This window comes from Idiotropiscis lumnitzeri, chromosome 7, assembly GCF_059441095.1.
Source record: "Idiotropiscis lumnitzeri isolate Australia: NSW breed Sydney's pygmy pipehorse chromosome 7, RoL_Ilum_1.0, whole genome shotgun sequence".
Classification (NCBI taxonomy): domain Eukaryota; kingdom Metazoa; phylum Chordata; class Actinopteri; order Syngnathiformes; family Syngnathidae; genus Idiotropiscis; species Idiotropiscis lumnitzeri.
Window position 1 is genome coordinate 2784705 of NC_142397.1, and position 23629 is coordinate 2808333.

Genomic DNA, 23629 nt, shown 5'->3' on the forward strand with positions numbered 1-23629 from the left:
ATCTGTGTGAAAGATAAAAAAATTGTCAGCACATTACCGTGATCACAAATATAACAAAATCACCTATTCACACTTCAGTCAGTTAAGCGGAGCGCTCATCAAAGTCACACAACAACGTTTATAGAAATTGAAAAACAGTGAACACACAAGGCACGTCGCATTATAATGCGCCCCGTCCATTCATCCATTATTCAAATTGTTTTCTCCTCACGAGGGTCGCGGGCGTGCTGGAGCCTATACCAGCTGCCTTCGGGCAGTAGGCGGGGTACACCCTGAACTAGTTGCCAGACAATAGCAGGATGAAAAAAACATTCACAATCACACCTAAGGACAATTTGGAATGTTCAATTAACCTGCCATGCATGTTTTTGGAATGTGGAACGAAACCGGAGTATTCTGAAAAATCCCACACGGGCACGGGGAAAACATGCAAACTCCACACAGGAAGGCCCAAGTTGGAATTGAAACCTGCAGCTCTGTACTGCGAGGCGGATGGGCTAAGCAGAGGTCCACCAAGCCGAATTTGGCACCTCTTCCACTTTGGAGAGAATATAAGCGTTATGTTGGTGAAAATGCGTTATTTTTTTTTTCACTTCTCCTGAGTGATGTCTGAACTTGCAAAGTTAGTGCGAAACGAGGGTTCGATTGGGCTTACGCTCGCCCTCCTGGTCCTTCATGTTTCTTCATAAGGCACGCTTGGTTTCAAGGTAGCGGAACCCACTTCACCTGGAAGCTAAGTGCAATATTTGGCCATTCGGCTGCCATCTTGCTGTGATGGCAAACTTCCGTCCAAGTGCTGCTCAATGCAAGCCACGTTTGCGGTACAACTGGCAGTTGAGCCGGTCCAGGGACTGAAAGATTCTCTGCTCCTCTATGGAGATGGACGTCGGCGCCGGGTGTCGGCGCTGGTACTGCTGCGAGGTGGTCCTGTGTGGCTTGCCTCCATGTTCCTCCGGGGGACCGTAAGAGTACATATCGGTCAGACGGCGCTGGCCGGCGGTTTTGACGCCTGTGACAGAAAATTTCACGACATCAGTGACGGGCCAGTTTGGACCGTGACTGTTTGTTGCACACCAACCTTTGTTTGGCTGATCTGTGTAGTATCCTTTGGGTGATTGCACGACTGGATTGGTTGCGTGGAGACATGTGATCTGGAATGGTTTGCATGCGTGTTGAGAGTGGAGAATCTTATCGACAGGAAGTCACGGGCCACCACGTAAGAACGCGACTATCATTGGTTGGAGAATTGAATTTGAAATTTGAAAATGGAATCAAAAATCAAAAAGCATCTTACCTTAAAGAATTCGGGAGGTTTCGTATTGGTTGAACCAGAAGGTCGTCGGTTCTGATCCACACTGGATTTGTTCGCAGCCCGCCCACCCGTCAAACCTTGACATCGGGGGGTCCCGGCTTTGTCTGAGAAAATTGAGTCAACATTAAAAACGGAAGCGGAAATGACATTAGCATATAATTTTATAACAGACTACATAACGGGTCTGCATAGTCATAGTCGAATTAGAACTCTAAACTCACTCAAACTGAATGAGGCTGATTGACAAACAGTTCATTAGGTACGCCTATCAACAACATTCACTTTTGATTAACACGGTCAGCGTTAGATTAATTTAACAACAGTAGTTTAAAGTGAACAGAAAGGTGTTCCTAATATTTTGGATATTGGTGACACAAGAGGGTCCGAAATGAAACATTATCGGCACCACTACAATCAAAATAAATACACTAAAAATGTTCACGAGTCATGTTCACTTGTGTGTTTAATCATACAATCAATATTTTGATTAGAATCTTGATAAAAATATATTCAAGAAAAAAATAATAGATTAATAGTGTTTTTTTTTAATTTATTGCACTGGTTAAAATGTAGTAAATATTTTTGCAATATATTTTACCATATATTTTATTTTGGATATAAATAAATACAAATCAACATTAGCAAAAAAAAAAAATACAATTATAAAAGTTTGGACAGTTTTACAGTTTTGTACAATTTGTCTTTAGTATAAAGTACAAAAAAAAATAATTTAATGAAGATATTTTAATCTCTAAAATGTATTTTATTCATTTATTATGCTGATTGCATAACTGAACATGAAGCAGGTCACATCCCATGAACATTTTTAATGAGGCTTAGGCTTATATTTTTTAAAGTGTAATGACAAACAAGATAGTCATTTTTAAAAAATTATGTTATTATAACATAAAGAAAAAGAAAAAATTAATATACACTTTGGAATAGTGCAATGTAGGTCACTTTGACCTGCAGCATAAAAGAAGCATTAATAAAGCGTTTGTATTGAACGTCATTAAACAGTGCAGGTGTACCTAATGGGGAGTCCAGTTGTTGTCCCGCGGTGCTGATGAAGGCGTTGCGGACATCCTGGCAAAGCTGATAGATCTCCTCGTCGGTGGGGGTGCGGTCTAACACTTTTTCCCTCGATGCCGCCCCCCGCCCTCTGCCGCTGCCCCCGGGCGTCAGCGTATGACTGAAAGCAGGCGAGCCTTTCCAGCTGCTCTCGAGTGTGGGGCGGCTGTATGAGGGCGGCAAGCAAGTGCTGTCGCCCGTCATAAGTCGTTGCGTGTCCTTATGCGGAACCTCCTCGGGAGGCGGAAGAGCGAGCTGATGGCTGACACGAGCCTGGTCGCCGCCGTGCGGGCCCTTAGTGGGACCGCCTTGCTTCAACGTGGTCTGTAACTCCCCACGAATCCTGGCCACCGGCACCGGGGATTGGGTGACAAAGCCCGAGGACACCAGACCCATCCCGACCCTGGCCGAGTAGTCGCCGCGAGCGATTTGCGGCCCCACCGCCGTGTCGGCGCTGACTTGAACCCCGACGTCAGCCCACGTCTGCGAATGGCCGTCTCTGGGTCGCGTCACCTCGGGTTCGCCCGCCTCCTCGTCCAGCCAGCGCAGCTTCTTTGAGGCGTTTTTGTAGTCGGCAGCCTTGGACCTGGCTTTGGCCACTTCGATGCTGTCGCATACCAACAACTGAAAGGGTTTGACGGCGTTGGTGTTAGCCCGTGGGGAATCTGCCGGCGTATCGCCGGGCGCGGTTTTAAGGATGCCTTTCGTGAACTGGACTCTGCAGGCAGCAGGAGACGACGTCTTTGACCCGCTGGATTCTTGACTCAGGTGGCACTTTGGGCTTCCCGTATTCATGTGCTTCCATACGCCGACATCCGCCGAGAACTTGTTGAGGTTATTCACAGAAGCGCAGGTTTCCTTCTGAGTGGGTAGGTTGTAGTTGAGGTCCGCCGGGAGCCTGTGGATGTGTGGCTTCACGGCGACGAAGGTGGGCCCGGGCACCGACAACAGAGGACGCATGTCGTTGGGGTATTTGAGGTCCTGGACGGGCTTTTCCGAGTAGTGCAGGATGGCGCTCTTGGCGGGTTCCTCGTTCTCCAGGCTGTCCTGACTGGACAGACTGTCGGACTTGGAGCAACAGGACACATTGTCGTCCTAAAATGTGGAGGGAAAATGTTTTGAGTGGTATATATTCACTCTGAGCGCCGTTGACGTGAGATGTCGTCAACAGGAATCTTAACGGAGAGTGACAGAAAATCATGAACTGCATTATTTTATTGGAATGGTAGAGAAAGGTCTGGACCAATTCTGGTTTGATCATTAAAGTATTACATGTGGCCAGCAGGGCAAATCTTGTGAATTCGCCCCCCCCCCCCCCCCTTAGTCGGATTACTTTAAAAAAAAAAAAAAAAATTTTTTTTTTATGGCTGGCATTGAAAGAGTTAAAGCCAAAATGTTACAAATTACATTTTGGGCAGCATCACAATTAAGATGTAAAGAAAATGAATGGATGGATGGAAAGTCCTAGGCAGGCAAATGTGTAATCACATGAAAGAGGCTGCATTGCTTCCACTTGCCAACAGATGGCGACATTTATTGACTCTACTGCGGAAATGTGTTGAAAAGAAACCAAATTTGAAAAGGCCATGTTCAGGCTGTAGACACCAGCGAGTGGGAATCCTCATGAATGAAGAGAACATACCTGTCCACTGTGCTCCAGTGGCTTCTCTTGCCTCTTCTGGAGCTCCTGCCACCTCCTGATGCAAGGATTCGGCTCCTGATGTCCCACGCATGGCTGCACTGCAACGGGAGTGTGGCGAAGGGGCGATTCGGACAACGCAGTGGCTGGTTTGGAAGTGGGGACGCTGCTCACCTGACTGATGACACAAACACACACACAAAAAAACAAAAAACAAAAAAAAAAAACACACACAATTATATACTGGAGCATACTAGCATGAACCCACGTATTGTTTAAATTCTCATCCAGAAATGTAAGATCCAAACCTTTGCAAAAATAATGTTCAATTTTGGATAGGGGTTAGTTTAACAGTGTTTTGGGTTTCTTTGGTGAGCTCAATGTGACATAGTTGATGTATATATATTTTTGTAAATATTGTACAGTCACACAAATTTTTCATTATTGTTACCTGGTGATGTTCGATGCCTGCCTGTGGCTTCGGATTTGATTGAGGGCATCTTCCAAATTTGGAAAGTCTCTTCCCAAACCGAGCCGCTCGCTTTGGTTCGGCCTCTGAGAAGGAGGCACGTAAGCCCTCTGGAAGTGCTCGGTGACATTTTGGATCTTCTGCCGGCGCAGCAGCAGGACTTCTTCACGCCGCCGTTGCTCCTGCAGCACCCACAGTCTCTGTTTCTCCCTCAGATCCCTGACGCAGACACAAACAAGAACATGAGACTCACCAAAAAAAAAATAACTAGCGGACAGACAAAAATTTATTATAATTTATTTCAGATGTATTTATTTTATTTCTTGTCATTTTATCAGGGGCACTTCTGTCGATCATGGACCCTGGAATCGTTCTCCTTCCCCCGCCCCCCTGCCCCCCTCCTTTTGGGCTCCCCTGCATACCTGCATCTGCGGTTGGTCTCTTGCACACATCTGCGAGCTCGCTCTCGGTTCACCTTCTGCTCCTCAACCAGAGCGTCTCTCTCCTGCTGGAGGCTCGACATCACTCATCTCTGTGTGAGGACAGCCTGCATTTAGTCTTTCAGTCATTTGGGGGGAGGGATCATGCTGCTGCTCTTCAGCAAACGCCATGTCAGCTAGCCATTGTACAGTAGCTTTGTAATAGTTGACGTGACGTCGTAGGTTTTCTTTAAAAGAAAACACAAACCCTTCCACCTGTGCAATTTCACCCTGTATAGCTGCACCCTTGCAGCACAGCCTTGACGTTTATGACGTCACAGTGATGTCGAGTGTGGACCCTCCTCAAGGTTACATTGTGTGGATGGAATATGTCGATGAATCCTTTTCGTGGAAAAAATGGTGGCGGGCTAACTACGTCAGGTTGAGCTTGGTTTGCTAACGGCTCGCAAACGGTAATTAAAGGGGGGAAAAGTTGTCACACTCGTCGATATGACGTCAATGTTGTGGACTAACGTCCCCGGTGACTTGTGTTTGACTTATTCAACTAGTTTGGTTGAAAAAAGGTGCGCTCACCTGTATGTTTGTGAACCGTCCAGCCATCATGAAACGACTCAGGACGCACTTCCCTGGCAACGGTTGTTGTTGTGAGTACCAAAATTGTCCACCAGAGGCCGCTAAAATCGCAACAAAAGTCCAAGCCTTTTTTTGTTTTTTTGGTTTAGTTTGTTTAGTTTTTTTAAAGACCGGAAAATGCAGTTTATTAACTTGTATAATGTTCGAAAAGGGGGACTAAATCATCATATCATATCCACACAGCTTTAGGCTACTTATATAAAGTATATAACTTTTAACCCTTTAAAAAAATCTGTTTCACTATAAAGGTCTTTTAATAATTCGGAAAAGCCACTATTTAGTTCCTTTGCTTTTAAATGTCTTTAAATAATTTGTTGGTAAATGTGTCTAAATGTTGCCGAGAAGCGTTACAGATAATGGATGGATGTTGCCGATGTACATTCTGTTCGTAATTTTGACAAGAAACTTTTATTCTCTTCACTTTGCCTTTGTATGCCTTCAGCTGTTCGGCTTGTGAATGCTTTTAGGTGTTGTGCTTTTGGTTGTGTGAAGTCAAAATATTCAAGCACAATGTTAATGTCCTAAATGTGCATATTGTGGTTTACAAAAATATTACACATACATTTTATGATTTATTTTTTCACCAACTCTTGGGCCCAGTATGCTACTGTGTTTTTATGTTGGCTATGCTGGTTGTACTTGTAACGCCTACATTTTTTTTTTATGAGGTAATTTGTGCAAAAGATTTGACAGCCACTGAAAAAATGAATAAACTCTTTATGTGGTGCTTCCATAACATAATTCTTAATAAATGTATCCATTTTTTAAATACATATATTTGAACATTATCTCAATTCAGGCGAGATCCGCAATTTGATTGTGTGCTCACTGGTAGGTCACAGGCAGCTCAGTGCCATCCCATCCCCACGTGAACGCGGTGACCACAACCTCTCGGTCACTTAAGCAGGCAGGCAAACAAGAAGCTGACAGCATGCAGAGACGAGCTTGATGATGTTATTTCATTTTACTTTACTGCTGCGATACTGATGGAAAGTGATTGACCGATCTGACTTTCTTCACGGTGAGTGGAAAAATAATTCAGATTTTTTTAATGTTATTTTATTCATATTTCCACCAAAATAGGTTTGGTGAAACAGTCCGGCATGCTTTTTATTCGTGATTTGCTGTTGTTGTTTTGTGTTGAAAAGAGCCGTTGTCATAATAACAAATCTGTCATATTTTATCTGTCACAAAATGACAAAACATCAGAAACACTCCTCATTAATATGCATTAATGAAAGAAACAAAAATTAATGAAATGAGGTCTATGTTACTAAATTTAAGATGAGTATCTGGCAATAGAACACATTAAAACTAGTGTATTTGTATTAAAAAAATGTTTGCACTCATCAAAGGATTTTCTAAAATTATTTTGTTTTACGTTTATTTTTGGTTGTATTGAAATGTAAGCAAACGACCACCACCATCATAAAAAAATTGTAAAATCAAAACACCTCTGACGGTGTCAATGAAAACTGAGCATCGTTGTTCGCATGTGCAGCTGTACCTAATGATATGACCGTTGGCGGCACATTGACTCATCTCAATTCGGCACGAGCTAATCCTTTCCAACAATGCTTACAATTGGATGAAAGGGGAAGTCGCGCTCAGTCATCGTAAGCTGCAGCAATTACCGGCTGCCTTAAGTGCATCACTCAAATTAAATTACTGACCAGAAAAGCACATTTACTAAGTTTGGTGATTCATTTTATATTTTAAACAACAGTCTCCCCTGAACACCATATGCTGATCTTGAGGGACTCTCTTGCCTATAAAAAACTTGGCAACACGCTGCGAGTGCCCTCCCCAGGCTCGGCCACCTTCAGGGCCGAGCTTGAGGGTGTCAAGGAGGGCAGACGATGAGTCTGTGGGTGGTGTCCTTCGTGGGGAGAGAGTAATAACTCAGCTCGGCAGAGTTGTCACATCTCAGAAGCTCTCAGCGGGACGTATGGAGAGTCGAGTTGGTGAAAATAAATGAACCTTAGGGCGACTGGCTAGCAAACAGGCACAGGGGCTCCATCCCTGCGCATTAGAAAAACGAACAAATTCACATGCAGGCCTTCAGTGAAGTCCTACTTTGTCCGACTTGAATCAATCCCTCTCATAATACCATATTTATGACACCACGGCTGGATAAATAATATAGAGAAAGACACTTACGCACTACTGAGTGAGTGTTGGACGACCGAGCTTCTGAAAGGTGCGTCTTGAAAATGGCCTCGCAAGCGCATATGCAATTAAATCCAGACTTTTCCATCCTTTGGCCATTGTGGTTTTAAATCTTGATTATGTTAGACCAACAGAGAAGGCCTTGACCGTCCACCACTGATGTATTGTCACACCACAATAAATAGCTTAAAAGTCTCCCATATGTTCTCTGGTGTTCAGATGATGCCGTAACAAATTGGCAGATGACAGCCAAACTCTCAAGATCGGCCTCAGGGAAGGCCGCCCCCCTCTTTCACGACCATCCCGGCTCCAGTCCCTGCCGGACCGAGGAAGCCTTTTTAGAGGCTGTTGTGTGCGGCAACGTTCCCGAGGTGAGGCGGTTGCTGGACGAGCCGGACGTCGACATCAATAGCGTCAACTTCACAGGCCAGAATGCTTTTCAGCTGGCGGTGGCCAACGAGCATTTGGAGATCACCAAGTTGCTCCTGGAGAGGAAAGAGCTGACCAGAATGGGCGACGCGTTGCTCTTAGCCATCCGTAAAGGTTACGTGCGCATCGTGGAGGCCATCTTGAGCCACCGGGTCTTCGCGGACGTTCGGAGGTTGACGTCCAGCCCCAGTCAGGTGGACATACATCGAGACCTCTTTGCTTATGACGAGAACGGTAGCCTTTTTTCCAACGACATCACGCCAATCATCCTGGCCTCCCAGTGCCATGACTACGAGATAGTGCACTTGCTTCTCGCCAGGGGGGCTCGTATCCAGCGGCCCCACGACTATTTCTGCCGGTGCAGCGCCTGCAGCCAGCAGCAGGCTGATGACTCCTTCCGACACTCGCAGTCACGCATCGACGCCTACAAAGGTCTCGCCAGTCCGGCTTATCTGTCGCTCTCCAATGAAGATCCCGTGATGGCGGCGTTGGAGCTGAGCCACGAGCTGGCGGTCTTGGCGAGCACTGAGATGGAGTTCAAGGTAAATATACCGAGGACATGATTTTCAAAGGGCAGTTGCTTAATCTTTAAGGAGAACTGGCTTGGGGACTTAAACATTCGATGCCCTATAGATTGCTTAAAAATTTTTGCGTGCCTTAAACTGTTTTTTATGTTGTCTCAAGATAGGAAATTCCCTGCGAATCATTCTTGTAGTCCACGACATCCAAAAATTCACTTCAGAACGAGATCTCCAGCAACCAGTTAAGTTGGTCTCAAGTCAAGGAATCTTTAAGATCTTGGACTGGAGAAAGTCTTGACGCATTGTCTAGTCCCCCATACCAACTCCTTATGGATAAACAACTAAAGGCCTGAGTCCCAGATCCCAGACCGCTTCAGGGTGCTTGAAATCTGACCACTGGTTATTATCAAACTACTGACGTTAGGAGACTTTTAAAATCTGAGATGAGACCAGCAGACCATTCTGACCTGCATCTTCTGTCCCCTTAATCCCAGAACGACTATAAGAAACTGTCTACGGAGTGCAAAGACTTCATGGTGGGCCTCCTGGACTTGTGCCAGAACACGGAAGAAGTGGAGGCTATCTTACATGGCGATTCGCTTAAAAGTCCGCAAAACCTGGACAGGTTAAAACTTGTGATCAAGTATGAAGTTAAGAAGGTGAGCGTTTGACCCAAAACATTTTTTTTGATGTATTCTCGCCCTTGTCGTAAGTATTTATTTTGTGCCTATCAGTTCGTGGCCCATCCCAACTGCCAGCAACAGCTACTCTCCATCTGGTATCAGAATGTTTCCGGACTACGTCAGCGGACTATGGGCGTTAAGGTTCTCCTGGTCCTCGGAGTCACCGTTGGCTTGCCCGTTCTGGCGCTTGTCTCGTGGATTGCGCCAAACAGCCAGGTTGGTCGTCAGTGGATATGTAGTGCTTGATCTGTGTCTTGAGGGTGCTACCCTCAACGGTTCTGATTTTGTACCCTTTGAGAATCTTACAACTTCTAAACATTTACCGTATGTACCATTTTAGACCCAGAACATCGTTAATTTCCAACAGTTAGCTCTATTCGTACACAAGTACTTATCTATCTGAGTCTTGCCTACTTACATATTTAGCTACATAGCTAAAAGGGACATGTACGGTACCAGTTTCTGGTTTTCTATCCAAAACGATCATGTTCTTACCGTTTTCCCTCAATCTATCAGCTCGGAAAGGTGATGTATGGCCCTTTCCTGAAGTTTGTGGCCCACGCCGCCTCCTTTGTGACGTTCCTGTTCCTGCTGGTCCTGAACGCGGCAGACCGCTTCAACGGTCCGCCGCTGATGCCCAACATGACGATCCACGATCGGCCCTCGCAACTCTACCGCATGAAGACAACGCCCTTCACCTGGATGGAGATTCTCATCATGTCCTGGGTTCTAGGTTAGGTCTTCTCCTATTGTTAGCGTCCAGTATCATGTCATGGTTGACAGGTTGATGGTGTTCTGCGTCAACAGGAAAAATTTGGGAGGAATGCAATGACATTTGGTCACAGGACATCCGAGAATATATGTCGGAACCGTGGAACTTTCTGGACTTCAACATTTTGGCTCTCTTCACCAGCTCGTTCATTGCACGGCTAATGGCATTCTGGCACGTGTATGTCGCTCAGTGCTACGTGGACGAGCACCACGCAAACCTGTCCAGCACTTCCCTGCCATCCGACATTCAGTATTTTCAGCTCGGTAAGTCTCCGAGGCGAGGTCTTCTTCATCGCATTGGTGAATTTGGTGTTATAATTTCAGTCGTAGCAGTTAGCATATAGGACTGTTTTTGGTCAGAAAGAAGATCTTTCCTTCCACAATTTGTAGAATACCGAATAGCAAAAAAAACTAATCCGTGACTAAGAGTTTTGTTTTAGCTTTACTGCACTGTTCCTCACTTCCAGCCCGAGTCAAGTGGCTTCCTTCAGATCCGCAGCTCATTTCCGAGGGGCTGTACGCCATTGCGGTGGTGCTGAGCTTTTGCCGCATCGCGTACGTGTTGCCCGCCAACGAAAGCTTCGGCCCGTTGCAGATCTCCCTCGGCAGGACGGTGAAGGACATTTTCAAGTTCTTGGTGATTTTCATCACCGTCTTTGTGGCGTTCATGGTGGGGATGTTCAACCTGTACTCGTACTACCTCGGGGCGAAACACAACGACGCTTTCACCACGTGAGTTGCGGTTCAGAATGCGTTTACACGGCGATTCCGATTGGATTGAAAAATCACAAGCTAGTGCTCAATGTTTCTCTCATAACGAGTTCTGGTAGCTACGCTTGAAATTGTAAACCGAGTGACAAATGCTTCAATTATTTTATGATAGCCACTGCAATCTGTGTTTTTACAGATTAGACAAAGAATTTTTGAGCGCCAGAAGCTGGTGGTTTTTAGGTTGCCATAATCATTTTTGGGGTTGACAGCTATCAAAGAATTCTTTTAAAGGAGGTCACGGATAGGGAATGTTTTGCTTCTCCGAATGTTTTGCGTCGTCTTTGTTAATGTTGCTCGCGAGCTGTTTGTTGTTTTTTATTTTTTTTCGGCCTTATAAGTCCCGAGACCTTCATAAAAATAAATCAAGATCACAATCGGAGTTGACTTAGCCTCTCTCTATTTACATCGTCATACTTTGTGTGGTCATCCACAGAGTTTTAAAAATGTAACAATCCTATTTTGTCAAAGTAAGCAGTTAGAAAGTCCATACACATAACGGATATAAAACGAAAAATGTCAGAGAAATACACACTCAAGGAAAGTACAGATATCGAACCAACGTGTTCAAGTCCTATCGCAAAGTAGACGTTTCATCTCACCACTCTTCATGACAGGCTGGAGGAAAGCTTCAAAACGCTCTTCTGGGCCATCTTCGGCTTGTCGGAAGTGAGGTCGGTGGTCCTCGATATCGACCACAAATTCATCGAGAACATCGGCTACATTCTGTACGGCGTCTACAACATCATCATGGTGATCGTCTTGCTCAACATGCTCATTGCCATGTTCAATAGCTCCTTTCAGGAAATTGAGGTACGCTTTGTCGCCTGAATAATTTTCACTTTCTCCAGCTGCTTTCCACACTGAAGAAAATTGTTTGGCATCTTGTTCAGGGTGACGCGGACGTGGAGTGGAAGTTCGCCCGAGCCAAATTGTGGTTTTCATACTTCGAGCAGGGGGGTTCGCTACCCGTCCCCTTCAACCTGCTCCCGAGTCCCGGCCCATTTGTTTGGCTCTTGCGGGGACTCAAAAGATGTCTGTGGGAGGAAACTCGGGGAAAAGTCAGAGAAAATATGCAAGGTGATGAAATGGAGCAAAACAAGGTAAGGAACTAAATCAATTTGAGATTTGATTTTGCAAATTTGGGTTTTGTCAGTCTCATGTTTCTTTTTTGTTTTGTTTTGGGTCTTTTAGTTAAGACAACAAGAAGACTCAGCAGTGGAGGGATCTACTTGTCCAACACGTTATCAAGTAAAAAAAATAAAAAAATAAAATAAATATATATATATCATTTTACTTACCTATCTGTCTACCTCTAGTACCAACCACACGATCACAACATCGTGTGATTTGGGTTTTTGAAAGAAAAGTTATCATTTGTGTCCTCAGTAGCTACCTACCCTACATAGCTAGCTAGCTAGCTACCTAACTAGCAACTCCACATGCATCGATTTTAGTCTACCTGCAAACTTCACAGAGCGACCCCTATTTGCTTCCCCCAACATTCTCACAACTCATTCTGAAAAACCATTTAAAATATTTTTGTTGTTTGTCAGATAAGAAGATAAAACTCAATATTTGTGAGGTGTTGAAGCTTCCATATTTCCAGCAAAATATTGTAAAAAGAAGTATACCACCAGTATGTGTACATACAACAGGACGCCCATTGATGTTTTTTTCTTAAATTCCACACGAGGTCGAGCTACTCTCTTATTATAATTTAATCCACGTGTACTGAAAAGCAGAACACAAAACAGGGCGAGGCCCCGAGATATACATTCCGGTCATCATCAACGCTTCATTTCAGTGGTTTTACCTTTTACCTTGAACACTGAAAAATTGTTCGGGATCAGGCTGTCATTTTGAAATGACCCACCTCTGTTTCCAATTTCCAGAAGATCATGAACCGCCTCGTCAAGAGACACATCCTGAAAGCGCAGCGGGACAAAGAAAACGACGAGGTGAATGAAGGTGATTGGAGCACACGCACACGCAGACACACTAACATGCACGCGCACACCATGTTCTCGCCGTCTCGGTTGCGAAACATCTTGTCCCGCAGGCGAACTGAACGAGATCAAGCGGGACATCTCCAGCCTTCGCTTCGAGTTGCTGGGGATGGGCAAGCGGGAAGTGAAGACCCTTGCTGAGCTCGTCAGGCGGCTGAGTCAAGTGACACAAGGACATCATGAGTCTCATTAATTTGTATGCAAAGATACGTTCAAAATCAAGAGGGAGGGTACACGAGTTCAAGATACTGAATATACTGTTTCGATTGACACTGTCCGCCGTCATGTTAACGATTTGACAAAAATAATTAGGAAACAAATAAATATCAGGATGCAACACGGTATTTCTATAAATATTTAGAACTGGCCCGCTAGCTACACCTGTTCCTTGGGTGGCCCATATGTTAAACAAACGTTTTTATTTGATTAAATACTTGGTTATTTGTAATGAAATTCATTTTAGATCATGAAAATTTAAAGTGATTACTTGCTATAAAAATAATGAGAATTAATTATCTATTTATTAAAATAAACTACTTCAACCCTTGTGTCGAGCTATCCCATCTTATTTTTTTTTTATGCAAATGTGACCCTTTCAGCCCTCCCCAGGTTTGGGATATAAATGGGAAAAGTCGAAAGTCACAACAGCAACACTAAACACAGCCTGCTCATTGTAGCAATGTCAACGTTAACCACACGATGGCGCTGTCGAGTTCTCAAACTTCTGCCACATGACTTCGGTTTTTACAATCACATTGTTTTGTTTCCATACAGGCATTATTGTGCTCAATCGGAAGCAAGTATCCTCCAGATTTTTAATAAAAATGAACCAAGTCTTGACATTTCTACTCATTACTCTGCTAAAGTTTCAAGGCTTAAATGAGACCAAGAATCCAGATGATTTTGAACAATAGTCATTGCATTAAAATGCATCAATCTGACATGAAAGGGGGCTATTTTTAGTCACATAGTGCAAATGCATAACACAAGTCCACAATGTTTAAACTGATTGCCGTCACAGGAGTAAAGAAGAAAATGTGCAATTGTCAAAACTAATGAAAAAAATGATTCATCAATTAATCAACAGATTAATTAATTATTAAAATAATTGTTATAGTTGCAGCGCTCGATCCAACACCTGCTGTGACTTCAACAAAGTTATTTTTTGTCAAACACAAAGTTGTGCAAACAGCAGTTGGACATTCAAAAGTTTACAGGTCAACTTAAGTTCACCTGTAAAGTTTTCGAGCATTCTTTGGTTGATCCTGAAATTCCAGAAAAACATCCGTGACATTTAGTGAGTTGCGTAAACTTCTATTTTTGATACAGTCGCACAACAAGGGAACGCTTATTAACTTGAGTTTCCTGATCAGGTGTCAAAATCTGGTCGGCCGCCTGCCGCATATGAACAACACGTCACGCTGATTTAAACAATCTACAGTTACAATGTAGGTCACACACGCACGCACGCACGCACGCGCACACGCACAACTGATAGCGAGATGGCTCTGACGCAGGAGATAGGGCCAAGGTCTACATGTGCATCACCGCCGAACGCCGAAAGCAGCATCCCTGAACATCAAAAAAATCAACAGACTCTACATGCGAAAGTATACTTTGCGAAGATATGCACTTCATGTGTTGCCATGGCAACACGAGCAACAACCGTCTTGCTTTCTGTATTTTTGGCAAAGTCTCACATTTTATCATTGTTTTTTTTGTGATTGAATTGTTACGGGAACCTGATTGTTTTGTTGCCTGTACTTTTACAGAATCAGGAGAAAAAATGGGTAGAATGTAGGATTCAGTTTTCTACTTCAATTCACCAATGGAGTCATCCAAAGGGAATTTTCTCATGAGGCGGCTTGAACCCTCCTCGTAAATTGCAGGTCAAATTGACCAGTTTTAAAAGTTTGGAATTTTTCTTTCATTTTTTTTAAAAGAATGACTAAGTTATTTTTAAAGTGTGGTAAAAGTATCACATCCGTGACTTGGGTTTTATCTTGTGGCACGAGAGAATCGCTGAATTAAATGTTCATACGATGCACTGTATGATTTGAATTTTTCATATGGGACATAAACATTTATTTTAGAAATATATTTTAATTCAAAGACTGTTCTAATCGATTTCTTTGATCCCCGAATACAATCTGAATGAAGTCACCTGTAGAGACATTTTTCTGAAAAAAAAAAAAACTCAAAAATTTAAGTTCTGCCCAGCACCATCAAACTCCAGCAGTGTTGGTTTGTAAGGCCCGGTTGCGAACTGAGATGATTTGCTAAAGATGTACAGCTAATATGGTGTAATATTTGAATTTGGCTTTGCAAAGTATGAAAAATAATTTCGAAGTAAATAAAATTGAGATAATTAAAATTTTTTTGACAACCCTAATTATTTTAGAATTAATTTCAGTGGATCGTCTTGTTTGTTGAATTTGTTTTTGCATAAACTTTCACAAACAACCAGCAATTATATCCAAATAGGTGTATTGCACTTCAGATTTGAACCAGTGTATGCTTAACTATGTAATCTGATTACATGATTAAATCATCAGCTTTGCCTTGAGTCCAAGCTCCTCTTGCTTAAAACTGAAAAGTTGCCTCAAACCAGATTCTATGGGGCACGTCCTGGAAGATGCTTGCAAACGTAGACAATCGTCAATGTCATTTATTGTCAGCATGGTTTGGAAAGAGGAGGAGGAGGAGGAGGGGGGGGGGGGTCGTCGGAGGCTGATCACTGGAAACTCCCTTGAGCTTTCAGCTCCTCACTCACCGTCCTGCTCGGAAGGCGCACAGGACTCGCGTCTCTCCTTTTTACGCACACCGAGATGGAGAAAGTCCACGACGGGATGCTCGAATCCGTTGGTGACATCATCGACTTCAACGACATGAAGCTCCCCGACGGCGACGGGTACGCGGCGGGAGCCGGCGTGCCGGCGAGCCAAGCCGACGGTTCGGTGTTCAGAGACTGCGCGAACCTGTTGGACGCTCCGCAAGAGGAGCAGCAGGAGGAAAGGGAGAGCCAGTACGAGCGCGGAAGTGACTTTTTAAAGTGGGAGCACTTCGTCAAAGACAACGTGGCGCAGGTCGGCTCGAGCATGTCGTCCAAGTTCATCAAGGACGAGCAAGAGGCGTCCGTTATCATGGAGGCGCCGTGTCCGGCCTTCGACGGGCTCGACGGCTGCTCCCAAGGCGGCCGCAAGCAGCCCCACTTCGGCTTCGGAGAACCGGAGTGCGCGCGCTTCGCCCCGGTGGGTCCCCGGCCGGCGCAGGAAGCTTCGCCCAACTTCCTGGTGCACATGAACCCCGCGGAGCAGATGAGCCAGCAGGGCCAGCAGGACCAGCACGGCCAGCACGGCCAGGGGAGGGCCGACTCCCGCGGAGGTGTCGTCGGCAAGGGCGCCGCGCTCCTCCTGGACGCCAGCGCGCCCTCGCCGGCTCACCTGGCCGTGTACAAGAGCGAGGTGGGCCGCTGGCAGGTGCCCGCCGTGGGGCCCGGGGAGGCGCAGTTCTGGTGCCAACCGGCCGGGGTGACGGAGGACCCGTTCGGCTACAATGGGATGCACAGTCAGGCCATGGCCCAGCGGAACCAGACGCCTTTCAACGCCTTTGCCGGGTAAATTGGAACCGACACACACGGCACAAGGCATAGGTGGCCCTGTCATTTGCTTTGTGGTTTTTAGGATTTACACGATCAGGGTTTTGGATTTGGTCACAATTCACCAAATGTAAAAAATAAATAAATCACCAAACCAATTAGAAGCCGGACCAATCTACCCAACCTATTTAAACAATTTTGGGGATCGGGAATGAAAATAGATGTAAAAATAACCCAGGGGGGAAATCTACGTGTTATAGCCACCATTTTGTTGATTGGTCGCCTTTTTCCTTTGTTCAAGAACAAGCAACAGTTTGGCAAATACTTTTCAATTTCAATTTTTACATTCAGAGTTAAAGTCGACTGTCAAATTAAACATGAAACCCAAGATAATTGTAGTTGTGTTTTTTAGAATAAACACATTTTGCCTTTGGTAATGCAAAGAAAAATTCAAAACGCCATAGACAGGCTAACGAATAGCATCGGTGTTGCTTTGTCATAGCTCTTTAAGCAATGCATGTAGATAAAGCGAATCTGCGTAGATCTTTTGATTAAATATAATTTAATGTCTTGTGACTTATACAATGTTTCACAGAATTGTGCATATTTCAAGATATTTTCAATGCAGTACCCAAAGCTGCCAGAGAGTGGCGATTTTACATTTGTATTAGAGTTGAACTGCTGCATAGAGAGGGAGAGGAATTAAGAAACTGGAGCATCAATTGAGACGACGTCTTATTATTCATCCAAGGGCCAGTTAGAGTGAAAACTTATTCTGCCGACCAAAAGTGCTAATCATCTTCCCAAAATCAAAGTTTTAATTGAAAAAAATTGAGCTGGCCCGACTGTAATAGAAAAAATATATTAATAACAAACTTTAATTTGCATGCAAACTTACCTTCATGGCTGACAGCTTCCTTCTGCACTGAAGCGTTGGTTACGTTGGTCAAAAAAAATGCTTGCGATATCTGTAAAAAGTGAAGGAAAAAAATAGCGATTTCAGTGCAGCTTTGCCAGTCGAGTTTCGCATTGTTATAAAATTCAATGAATTTGACTGGGATCTTTTTTTTTTTTTATTCTCCACAGTATGCCCCCTCAGAGGGCATGTGTGATCTGTGGCGACGAGGCCTCGGGGTGCCATTACGGTGTTCTAACCTGCGGCAGCTGCAAGGTGTTTTTTAAAAGAGCAGTGGAAGGTGAGCGACTTGGACACGTGGAACCGTCCCTCATCCGAAGACGGGAGCTGGGAATGTTTGGAATTTGGAAAGAAAAAAAAAAAAAACCTAACTCAGACTTTTGGGGAGTTTAGACCAAACATTCTCATCCATTAAGGCTGTCCCAGAAAAAAAAAAACGGTCCACAAACCTTCTTTGGTAACGGGTCGAGGTGGTTAGCGACGCAATCTGGGCCTTTTTGGATTTGTTTTGCTTGTTATCGCACAGCGGCGGATACACGAGAGCCACCATGTCTCACCACGGCCGTGTCACTCCGTCCTTACAGCCTTGCCACGATCTCATTTTCTCCTTCAGAGCTCTTCGCGGAACACTTCAACACATTTTTTTCTCTCTTCCTTGTTATGCTCTCTTCTTGTATTTGAAAATGGAGAAGAAAAAAAAAGAGCGTTTTAAATGATTCTTTCTGCGCGTGTCCTCTCATCCGAAAGGTCATCACAACTACCTGTGCGCCGGGCGGAATGATTGCATCGTGGACAAGATCCGGAGGAAAAACTGCCCGGCGTGTCGCCTGCGGAAGTGCTATCAAGCGGGAATGATGCTTGGAGGTAATTTGTGAACTTAATGAGACCCAAAACTAACGGTGCGGCAACACATGTAGACAGACAATTTTGTGTAAATGACACAAAATGGCGGCAAAGCACGAGACATGCATCTCGAATGTATCCAATGTAGCCGTATTGGGACAAAAAAAAGAAACACAATTTCACTTTTGATGAAGCACAAGGTGCATTTAAGGACCACCCAAAAAACAGGACATCAGAGATGCTGATGAAAATTAAACCGAACAACAACAAGACGGTGCATATTTGTGCTTCAGCCGTCGCAAATTCACCTATTTGCAGATTTTATTTTATTTTTGTGGCACTTTTTGCAACCTTTTTTAAAATTTTTATTTAATTATTATTATTTTTTTTTTAACCCAACACTCAATACAGGCAATTAGCTTTTTTTCCCCCTTTTCACCGGTTAAATTACCCCAAAAAATAAAATGCAAATTAAATTATTCTGCCCATAACATGGGATAGGTTCGCTCCGAAAATCGGTTGGTGAATTTTCAAATGCCAATCTGTGATGTTTTGCGGCAAGTGAATTATGCTTTCAAAGTGAAAAGTGCAAGTTTGAACTGCCATTTAAAAAAATTCAAAATACATTTTAGATTAATGACACAGTTGTTTCACTTTTTAGGCTTCTTCTCCTTTTGAAATAACTTCAAAAAAAAAAAAAAAAAAAAAAATCCCCCCCCAAAATTGTCTGCAGCTCAACCCACATGAGTAATCTTTTTTTAGTAGTCCGTTAGCAGATTTATGAATGCATTTGGCGCAGAAGTGCAAACACCGAAGTTGATTTGCAACATGGTTCCTTTAACCAAACCTTTTTAATCGGCCCTTTCAGGCAGGAAGTTGAAGCGTTTCGGAGCCCTCAAGGCGCTGGGCTTGTCGCCCTCCGTCATGTTCCCGCCGCACTTGTCCGTGCCGGGCGACAGCCAAGCGCTGGGCACCATGCCGGGCATCCAGGAGATGCCGTTCTCGCTCTCGCAGCACATCGCCGCCATCCTGGAGAACATCGAACCCGAGGTGGTGTTTTCGGGCTACGACAGCGCGCAGGCCGACGTCCCCCACATTTTGCTCAACAGCCTCAACAAGCTGTGCGAGAAGCAGCTGCTGTGGATCGTCAAGTGGTCCAAGTCTTTGCCAGGTAACCTCGGGCTCGGCATCGCTGTGGAGACTCAAAAGGATCCATTTGCTCCAGGTCGCGGCTTGACTTGCTGGGGAAAAAAAAAAAAAAGAAATGCTAATAGGGACAAGCAGTGAGGGCTGAGAAATTCTAATTAAAATATAACCAGTATTTCGAGTTTGGCTTTTCACAATTATGAAAACATTTTAATTGAAGAAAAAAGTGTATTTTGGAAACACTGCCAGTGTTCATGCTAGCAGTCAATATAAAATCCCATTGACAAGCTAATTGGAAATTAGCATCAAGTTCCAGGTGTGTTATTCCTTCAAATAACAAATATTTAAACATAAATACATACAGAGAATATGTATTTATCTCCATTTATGCACAACATTTGTATTTATATATTTATTTTTTTATCGTTACTATTCTAATGTATGATTATTATTTTGCTATTTTAATGATTTATTTTTTGGTTGCTCAAGTCGTACTTCAAGTTGAATTTCATTTTTAACTTGGTGAATAATTGTGTAAATTAATCCTGATTACAATACGAATAAAAAAAAAATAAAAAATCCCAATCATTATTTTATAAAAAAAATAAAATATCCCGATCATTATTTCATAAAAAAAAAAAAAAAAAAATATATCGCAATCATTATTTTATAAAAAAAAAAAATAATAAAAATACCGCGATCATTATTTTCTCCACTATCGGCCAGCCCAACAAAACGGATGTGCACGTACAACAACATGAGAACGTCGTAATCGTAATTAATATCGCAAGTCGCGATGAGCAGGCCCTCAAACTGCCGTTTTCATGACGTGTCTTCAAAATGATCAAACTTTGTTGCCACGCTTCACCCGCTTTACATATGAAGCTTTGTTCGGGCAAATTCCCGACTTTTAATGTGTTGGACAAACTCCCACAAGTGAATTTGCCTAAATGAGGCCCAATCACAAATCAGTATCCTATTGGACGCTACACAACGAGAAGAGTCTCAAGATTTTGCCCAATTCCAATATTGCCACTTCAAAATGTGATTTCCTTTGCTAAAGGCTTTCGTAATCTTCACATCACCGACCAGATGACTCTCATCCAGTACTCGTGGATGAACCTGATGGTGTTTTCGCTCGGCTGGCGCTCCTTTCAGAACGTCACCAGGGAATATTTGTACTTTGCGCCCGACCTCGTTCTAAGCCTGTAAGTATGAATACCAGGAAACCAATGACTTTTTTCTTTTTCTTTTAACTTTATACCCCAAAAAAGATGTTCTTTCACAGTTTTTGACTGGCCATGACTGATATTTGGATTTTCACATTTATTGGCAGATATAAGTCAATTAATGTCATAAAATAAAACTGGCATTTCTAAATGTCGCATCTTAACAAACAACAAAATAAAATCATACGATGTGATATAACAATTTAAATATTTAAACATATTCCTGAAATTCACTTCTTTAAGTTTGATTTGCTTTTTGTAAGGTTAAGATTTATTTATTTATTTTTTATAATACCAACAAAATACAAAATATAATTTTGTTATTGTCTCTTTCCTTGTCTTTCTCCAAAAGTTAATTGTACGTTTAACATAATTTAAACCTGCGAGAAAATCCACCCAAATGTAAGAAATGGCCAATCATATAGTGATTAGATTATTATTTTTTTTTTTAACTGTGCGCCCGCCTTCCTCATCAGGGAACAAATGAGGCGATCTCCCATTTACGACTTGTGCGTGGCCATCCAGTTCATCCCGCAGGAGTTTGCCAACCTTCAAGTGACCCGCGAGGAGTTCCTGTGCATGAAGGCCATCATCTTGCTCAACACGGGTACAACTGCAAATTAAAAAAAATAAATTAAAAAAGTATTTCAATGAAAAAAATATTACATAAGGAGGAAACCCATCTGCCAGAATAGAAAAGTTTAGTTCTTTTTGCTTGGTGTGTCGCATGCTCAGCTATTCCTCGAACTCCTTTAGTGATAATATTTTAACCGATTTGCTACCATGGAAGAATTTGGGATGAGTGATTTAAGGAGCAGACCAGCACCTTGGAAAGACTGTGTTTAGCCACGCTGCCTAGCCAGCCGCAGCTTGTAGCGAGTGTGGCGCAAGTTAGCTTAGTGCCTAGCACCGCGCCGCTAGTTTCAGAGCGACCGGAAAAAGCAGGGAGGGCGGGTGACTCCTCCAGCTCTGTGATCAGACGTCAGAACTGTTCTCCCAAAGTAATCAGTGTTTTACTGCAGATGTTCTAGTCGGCTTTTCCTGACATTTTTGAAGCACAAGCAATGGTCGGCATAAATTTCCACAGCATAATCAATCAGGGGAAGGGTCACAAAGAATTTCCAAGGCCTTAAATTGGTGAAAGGAAGAGAAGAAAACTGGTCAGGGAGGCTGCCAGAAACATTGAAGGAGCTGCAGGAATTTCTGGCAAGTACTGGCTACGTACATACGTGACAACAATCTACCGTTCTTCATTTGTCTAGGGTATGTTGTAGAGCTGCACGACGAAAGCCTTATCTTAGAAAAACATCCCAAGCCTGACCTCATTTTGCAAAAACACACTTGCAATCTCCCAAATGTGGGAAGACGGGTTGCGGTCCAATGAAAAGTGTCCTTGCGATGTGCTCTCAGTGCCTCTGGAGGGTCTGAAAAGCCAGGGGGCGTTTGAGGAGATGCGTCAGAATTACATCCGCGAGTTGACCAAGGCCATCCACGGGAAGGAGAAGGGCGTGGTGGCCAGCTCGCAGCGTTTCTACCATCTCACCAAGCTCATGGACGCCATGCACGAAGTACGCCCGCCAAAAAAAAATAAAATTCTCTGAGACACACTTCGTAATTGCCAATAGAAAAAGTATAACTTTCTCTCTCGCCCTCCCTTCAACCGTGACAGATAGTGAAGAAGGTCAACCTGTTCTGCTTGAGCACGTTCATCCAGGCCGACGCCATGAAGGTGGAGTTTCCCGAGATGATGACGGAGGTGATCGCCTCGCAGCTGCCCAAGGTCCTGGCGGGCATGGTGAGGCCGCTGCTCTTCCACCCCAAGTGACCGCACGTTTACGGGATTCGTCTGTCCTCTCGTGCCCCTCTTTGCCTTTTTACGCTTTACTGTGTGGGATCAATCAAAAGCGATCAATGAATAAAACGACACTTCAAAAGAAGATCGTCCGTATGGCTGACGTACCTTTTGGGACCATTTTTTGAGCGGATGAACACGCAAGGCGGCACAGTTGCTCTGGATGGACCGAAGAAAGTGATTCAAAATATACTTGAATGGAGACTCGGTGGAGCAGAGGTGTCAAACTCAAGGCCCGGGGGCCAGATCTGGCCCGATGTGTCATTTAAGTGGCCCAAGAAAGCAAAAAGTTTGCTTCTTACTAATTTGTCGCTTTAATGGGTACAAAATTTGTCGCCCATTTTGCTCATTTTCATCAATTGTAACACATGACAAGCATTCGCTGATTCCCGTCACAATTACAAAATAGTTGAATACGTATTTTGTTTTTGCTACCAATTTCAATTTCAATATAAAAAAAACGCAGGTCAAATTGACTAATTGCACAGGTTTCCACGTCGTTTCATTTTTACTTTACAGTGACAATATGAATAAAAAAAAAATAAAAATCCAAAAGTTATTTTTCCTTGTCGGTGTAGATTCTCAGTGATCTAGGTCAACCTAATCTGCAAAGGCCGAATAAACACGACTGGAATCTTTTTGTTTGTGGACATGATTCTGAAAAGTACATGCTGGGAAGCTCAAGATAGCGTTTCCGTCCGGTTGACGCTATTCAACTTTTGACGATTATCATGAGAGAATCTACTTCGACATGAAGAATGTAGTTATTTATTTTTTTATAGCACTCACATTATTATTATTTTTACTTATATTAATATAATAAAAATACTGGCGCAAAACGCTAAAAATATGATTTTTAGAAGAGCCCTCTGAAAACTACAATGAAAAATTAATTTTGACACCTGTGCTCTGGAGAGATATGAAGTAAAACGAGGAAAAGCCTGGAAAATTTGATTGTTTTTCTTTCAACAGTCATTTCCTTTTTGTTGCCTGAAAAGTCGGCCATTTTGGGGTGAAACGTAACACATTTTCAGGGACTTGAACGCAAACTTGCCGAAAGCGCACTCAGTCACGCCAAATGGAAAGTTAGAAATAAAGAAATACATCGACCCCGGAGACCGTTTTAACCGG

The 23629-nt window shown here is 43.4% G+C and overlaps 3 protein-coding genes across 5 annotated transcripts; 2 read left to right on the forward strand and 1 right to left on the reverse strand.

Moving 5' to 3' along the window:
* Positions 1 to 18181, reverse strand: cep126 (centrosomal protein 126). Of its 3 annotated transcripts, XM_088300977.1 has the most exons (10): positions 17878 to 18181; positions 17411 to 17755; positions 12782 to 13068; positions 4914 to 5023; positions 4474 to 4710; positions 4026 to 4200; positions 2344 to 3478; positions 1295 to 1416; positions 1079 to 1151; positions 1 to 1009 (listed from the first exon to the last, which is right to left on the reverse strand). In XM_088300977.1, exons 4-10 carry the CDS (start codon positions 5012 to 5014, stop codon positions 801 to 803), a joined length of 2052 nt encoding a protein of 683 aa, XP_088157103.1. In that variant the 5' UTR covers positions 5015 to 5023; positions 12782 to 13068; positions 17411 to 17755; positions 17878 to 18181; the 3' UTR covers positions 1 to 800. The 3 variants fall into 3 exon arrangements, with proteins under 3 accessions (XP_088157103.1, XP_088157105.1, XP_088157106.1); XM_088300979.1 differs by lacking the exons at positions 12782 to 13068; positions 17411 to 17755; positions 17878 to 18181 and adding an exon at positions 5505 to 5527; XM_088300980.1 differs by lacking the exons at positions 12782 to 13068; positions 17411 to 17755; positions 17878 to 18181 and having other exon boundaries at positions 4914 to 5973.
* On the forward strand, positions 7976 to 13299 carry trpc6b (transient receptor potential cation channel, subfamily C, member 6b). The gene is made up of 11 exons (XM_088300976.1): positions 7976 to 8704; positions 9178 to 9342; positions 9418 to 9582; positions 9883 to 10099; positions 10174 to 10401; positions 10605 to 10869; positions 11523 to 11718; positions 11799 to 12008; positions 12100 to 12156; positions 12801 to 12876; positions 12968 to 13299. The coding sequence occupies exons 1-11, from the start codon at positions 7976 to 7978 to the stop codon at positions 13105 to 13107; spliced, it is 2448 nt and encodes an 815-aa protein (XP_088157102.1). The 3' UTR covers positions 13108 to 13299.
* pgr (progesterone receptor) lies at positions 15681 to 23333 on the forward strand. Its single transcript, XM_088300981.1, has 8 exons — positions 15681 to 16530; positions 17599 to 17708; positions 18176 to 18292; positions 19140 to 19442; positions 20481 to 20625; positions 21123 to 21253; positions 22057 to 22214; positions 22316 to 23333. The coding sequence occupies exons 1-8, from the start codon at positions 15743 to 15745 to the stop codon at positions 22469 to 22471; spliced, it is 1908 nt and encodes a 635-aa protein (XP_088157107.1). The 5' UTR covers positions 15681 to 15742; the 3' UTR covers positions 22472 to 23333.
* Positions 23334 to 23629: the final 296 nt, after the last annotated feature.

What these genes read in the sequence shown, in the direction of transcription:
- cep126 (XM_088300977.1), bottom strand. Translation starts at nt 5,014, where the DNA reads ATGTCGAGCCTCCAGCAGGAGAGAGACGCTCTGGTTGAGGAGCAGAAG. An exon ending in CAGGCATCGAACATCACCAG is followed by an intron (nt 4,201 to 4,473) that starts GTAACAATAATG and finishes TTGTGTCATCAG; the next exon opens with TCAGGTGAGCAGCGTCCCCA. An exon ending in CACAGATCAGCCAAACAAAG is followed by an intron (nt 1,010 to 1,078) that starts GTTGGTGTGCAA and finishes TTTCTGTCACAG; the next exon opens with GCGTCAAAACCGCCGGCCAG.
- trpc6b (XM_088300976.1), top strand. Translation starts at nt 7,976, where the DNA reads ATGACAGCCAAACTCTCAAGATCGGCCTCAGGGAAGGCCGCCCCCCTC. An exon ending in CATCATGTCCTGGGTTCTAG is followed by an intron (nt 10,100 to 10,173) that starts GTTAGGTCTTCT and finishes CTGCGTCAACAG; the next exon opens with GAAAAATTTGGGAGGAATGC. An exon ending in GCTCCTTTCAGGAAATTGAG is followed by an intron (nt 11,719 to 11,798) that starts GTACGCTTTGTC and finishes CATCTTGTTCAG; the next exon opens with GGTGACGCGGACGTGGAGTG.
- pgr (XM_088300981.1), top strand. Translation starts at nt 15,743, where the DNA reads ATGGAGAAAGTCCACGACGGGATGCTCGAATCCGTTGGTGACATCATC. An exon ending in TTTTAAAAGAGCAGTGGAAG is followed by an intron (nt 17,709 to 18,175) that starts GTGAGCGACTTG and finishes CTCATCCGAAAG; the next exon opens with GTCATCACAACTACCTGTGC. An exon ending in AGCGGGAATGATGCTTGGAG is followed by an intron (nt 18,293 to 19,139) that starts GTAATTTGTGAA and finishes CGGCCCTTTCAG; the next exon opens with GCAGGAAGTTGAAGCGTTTC.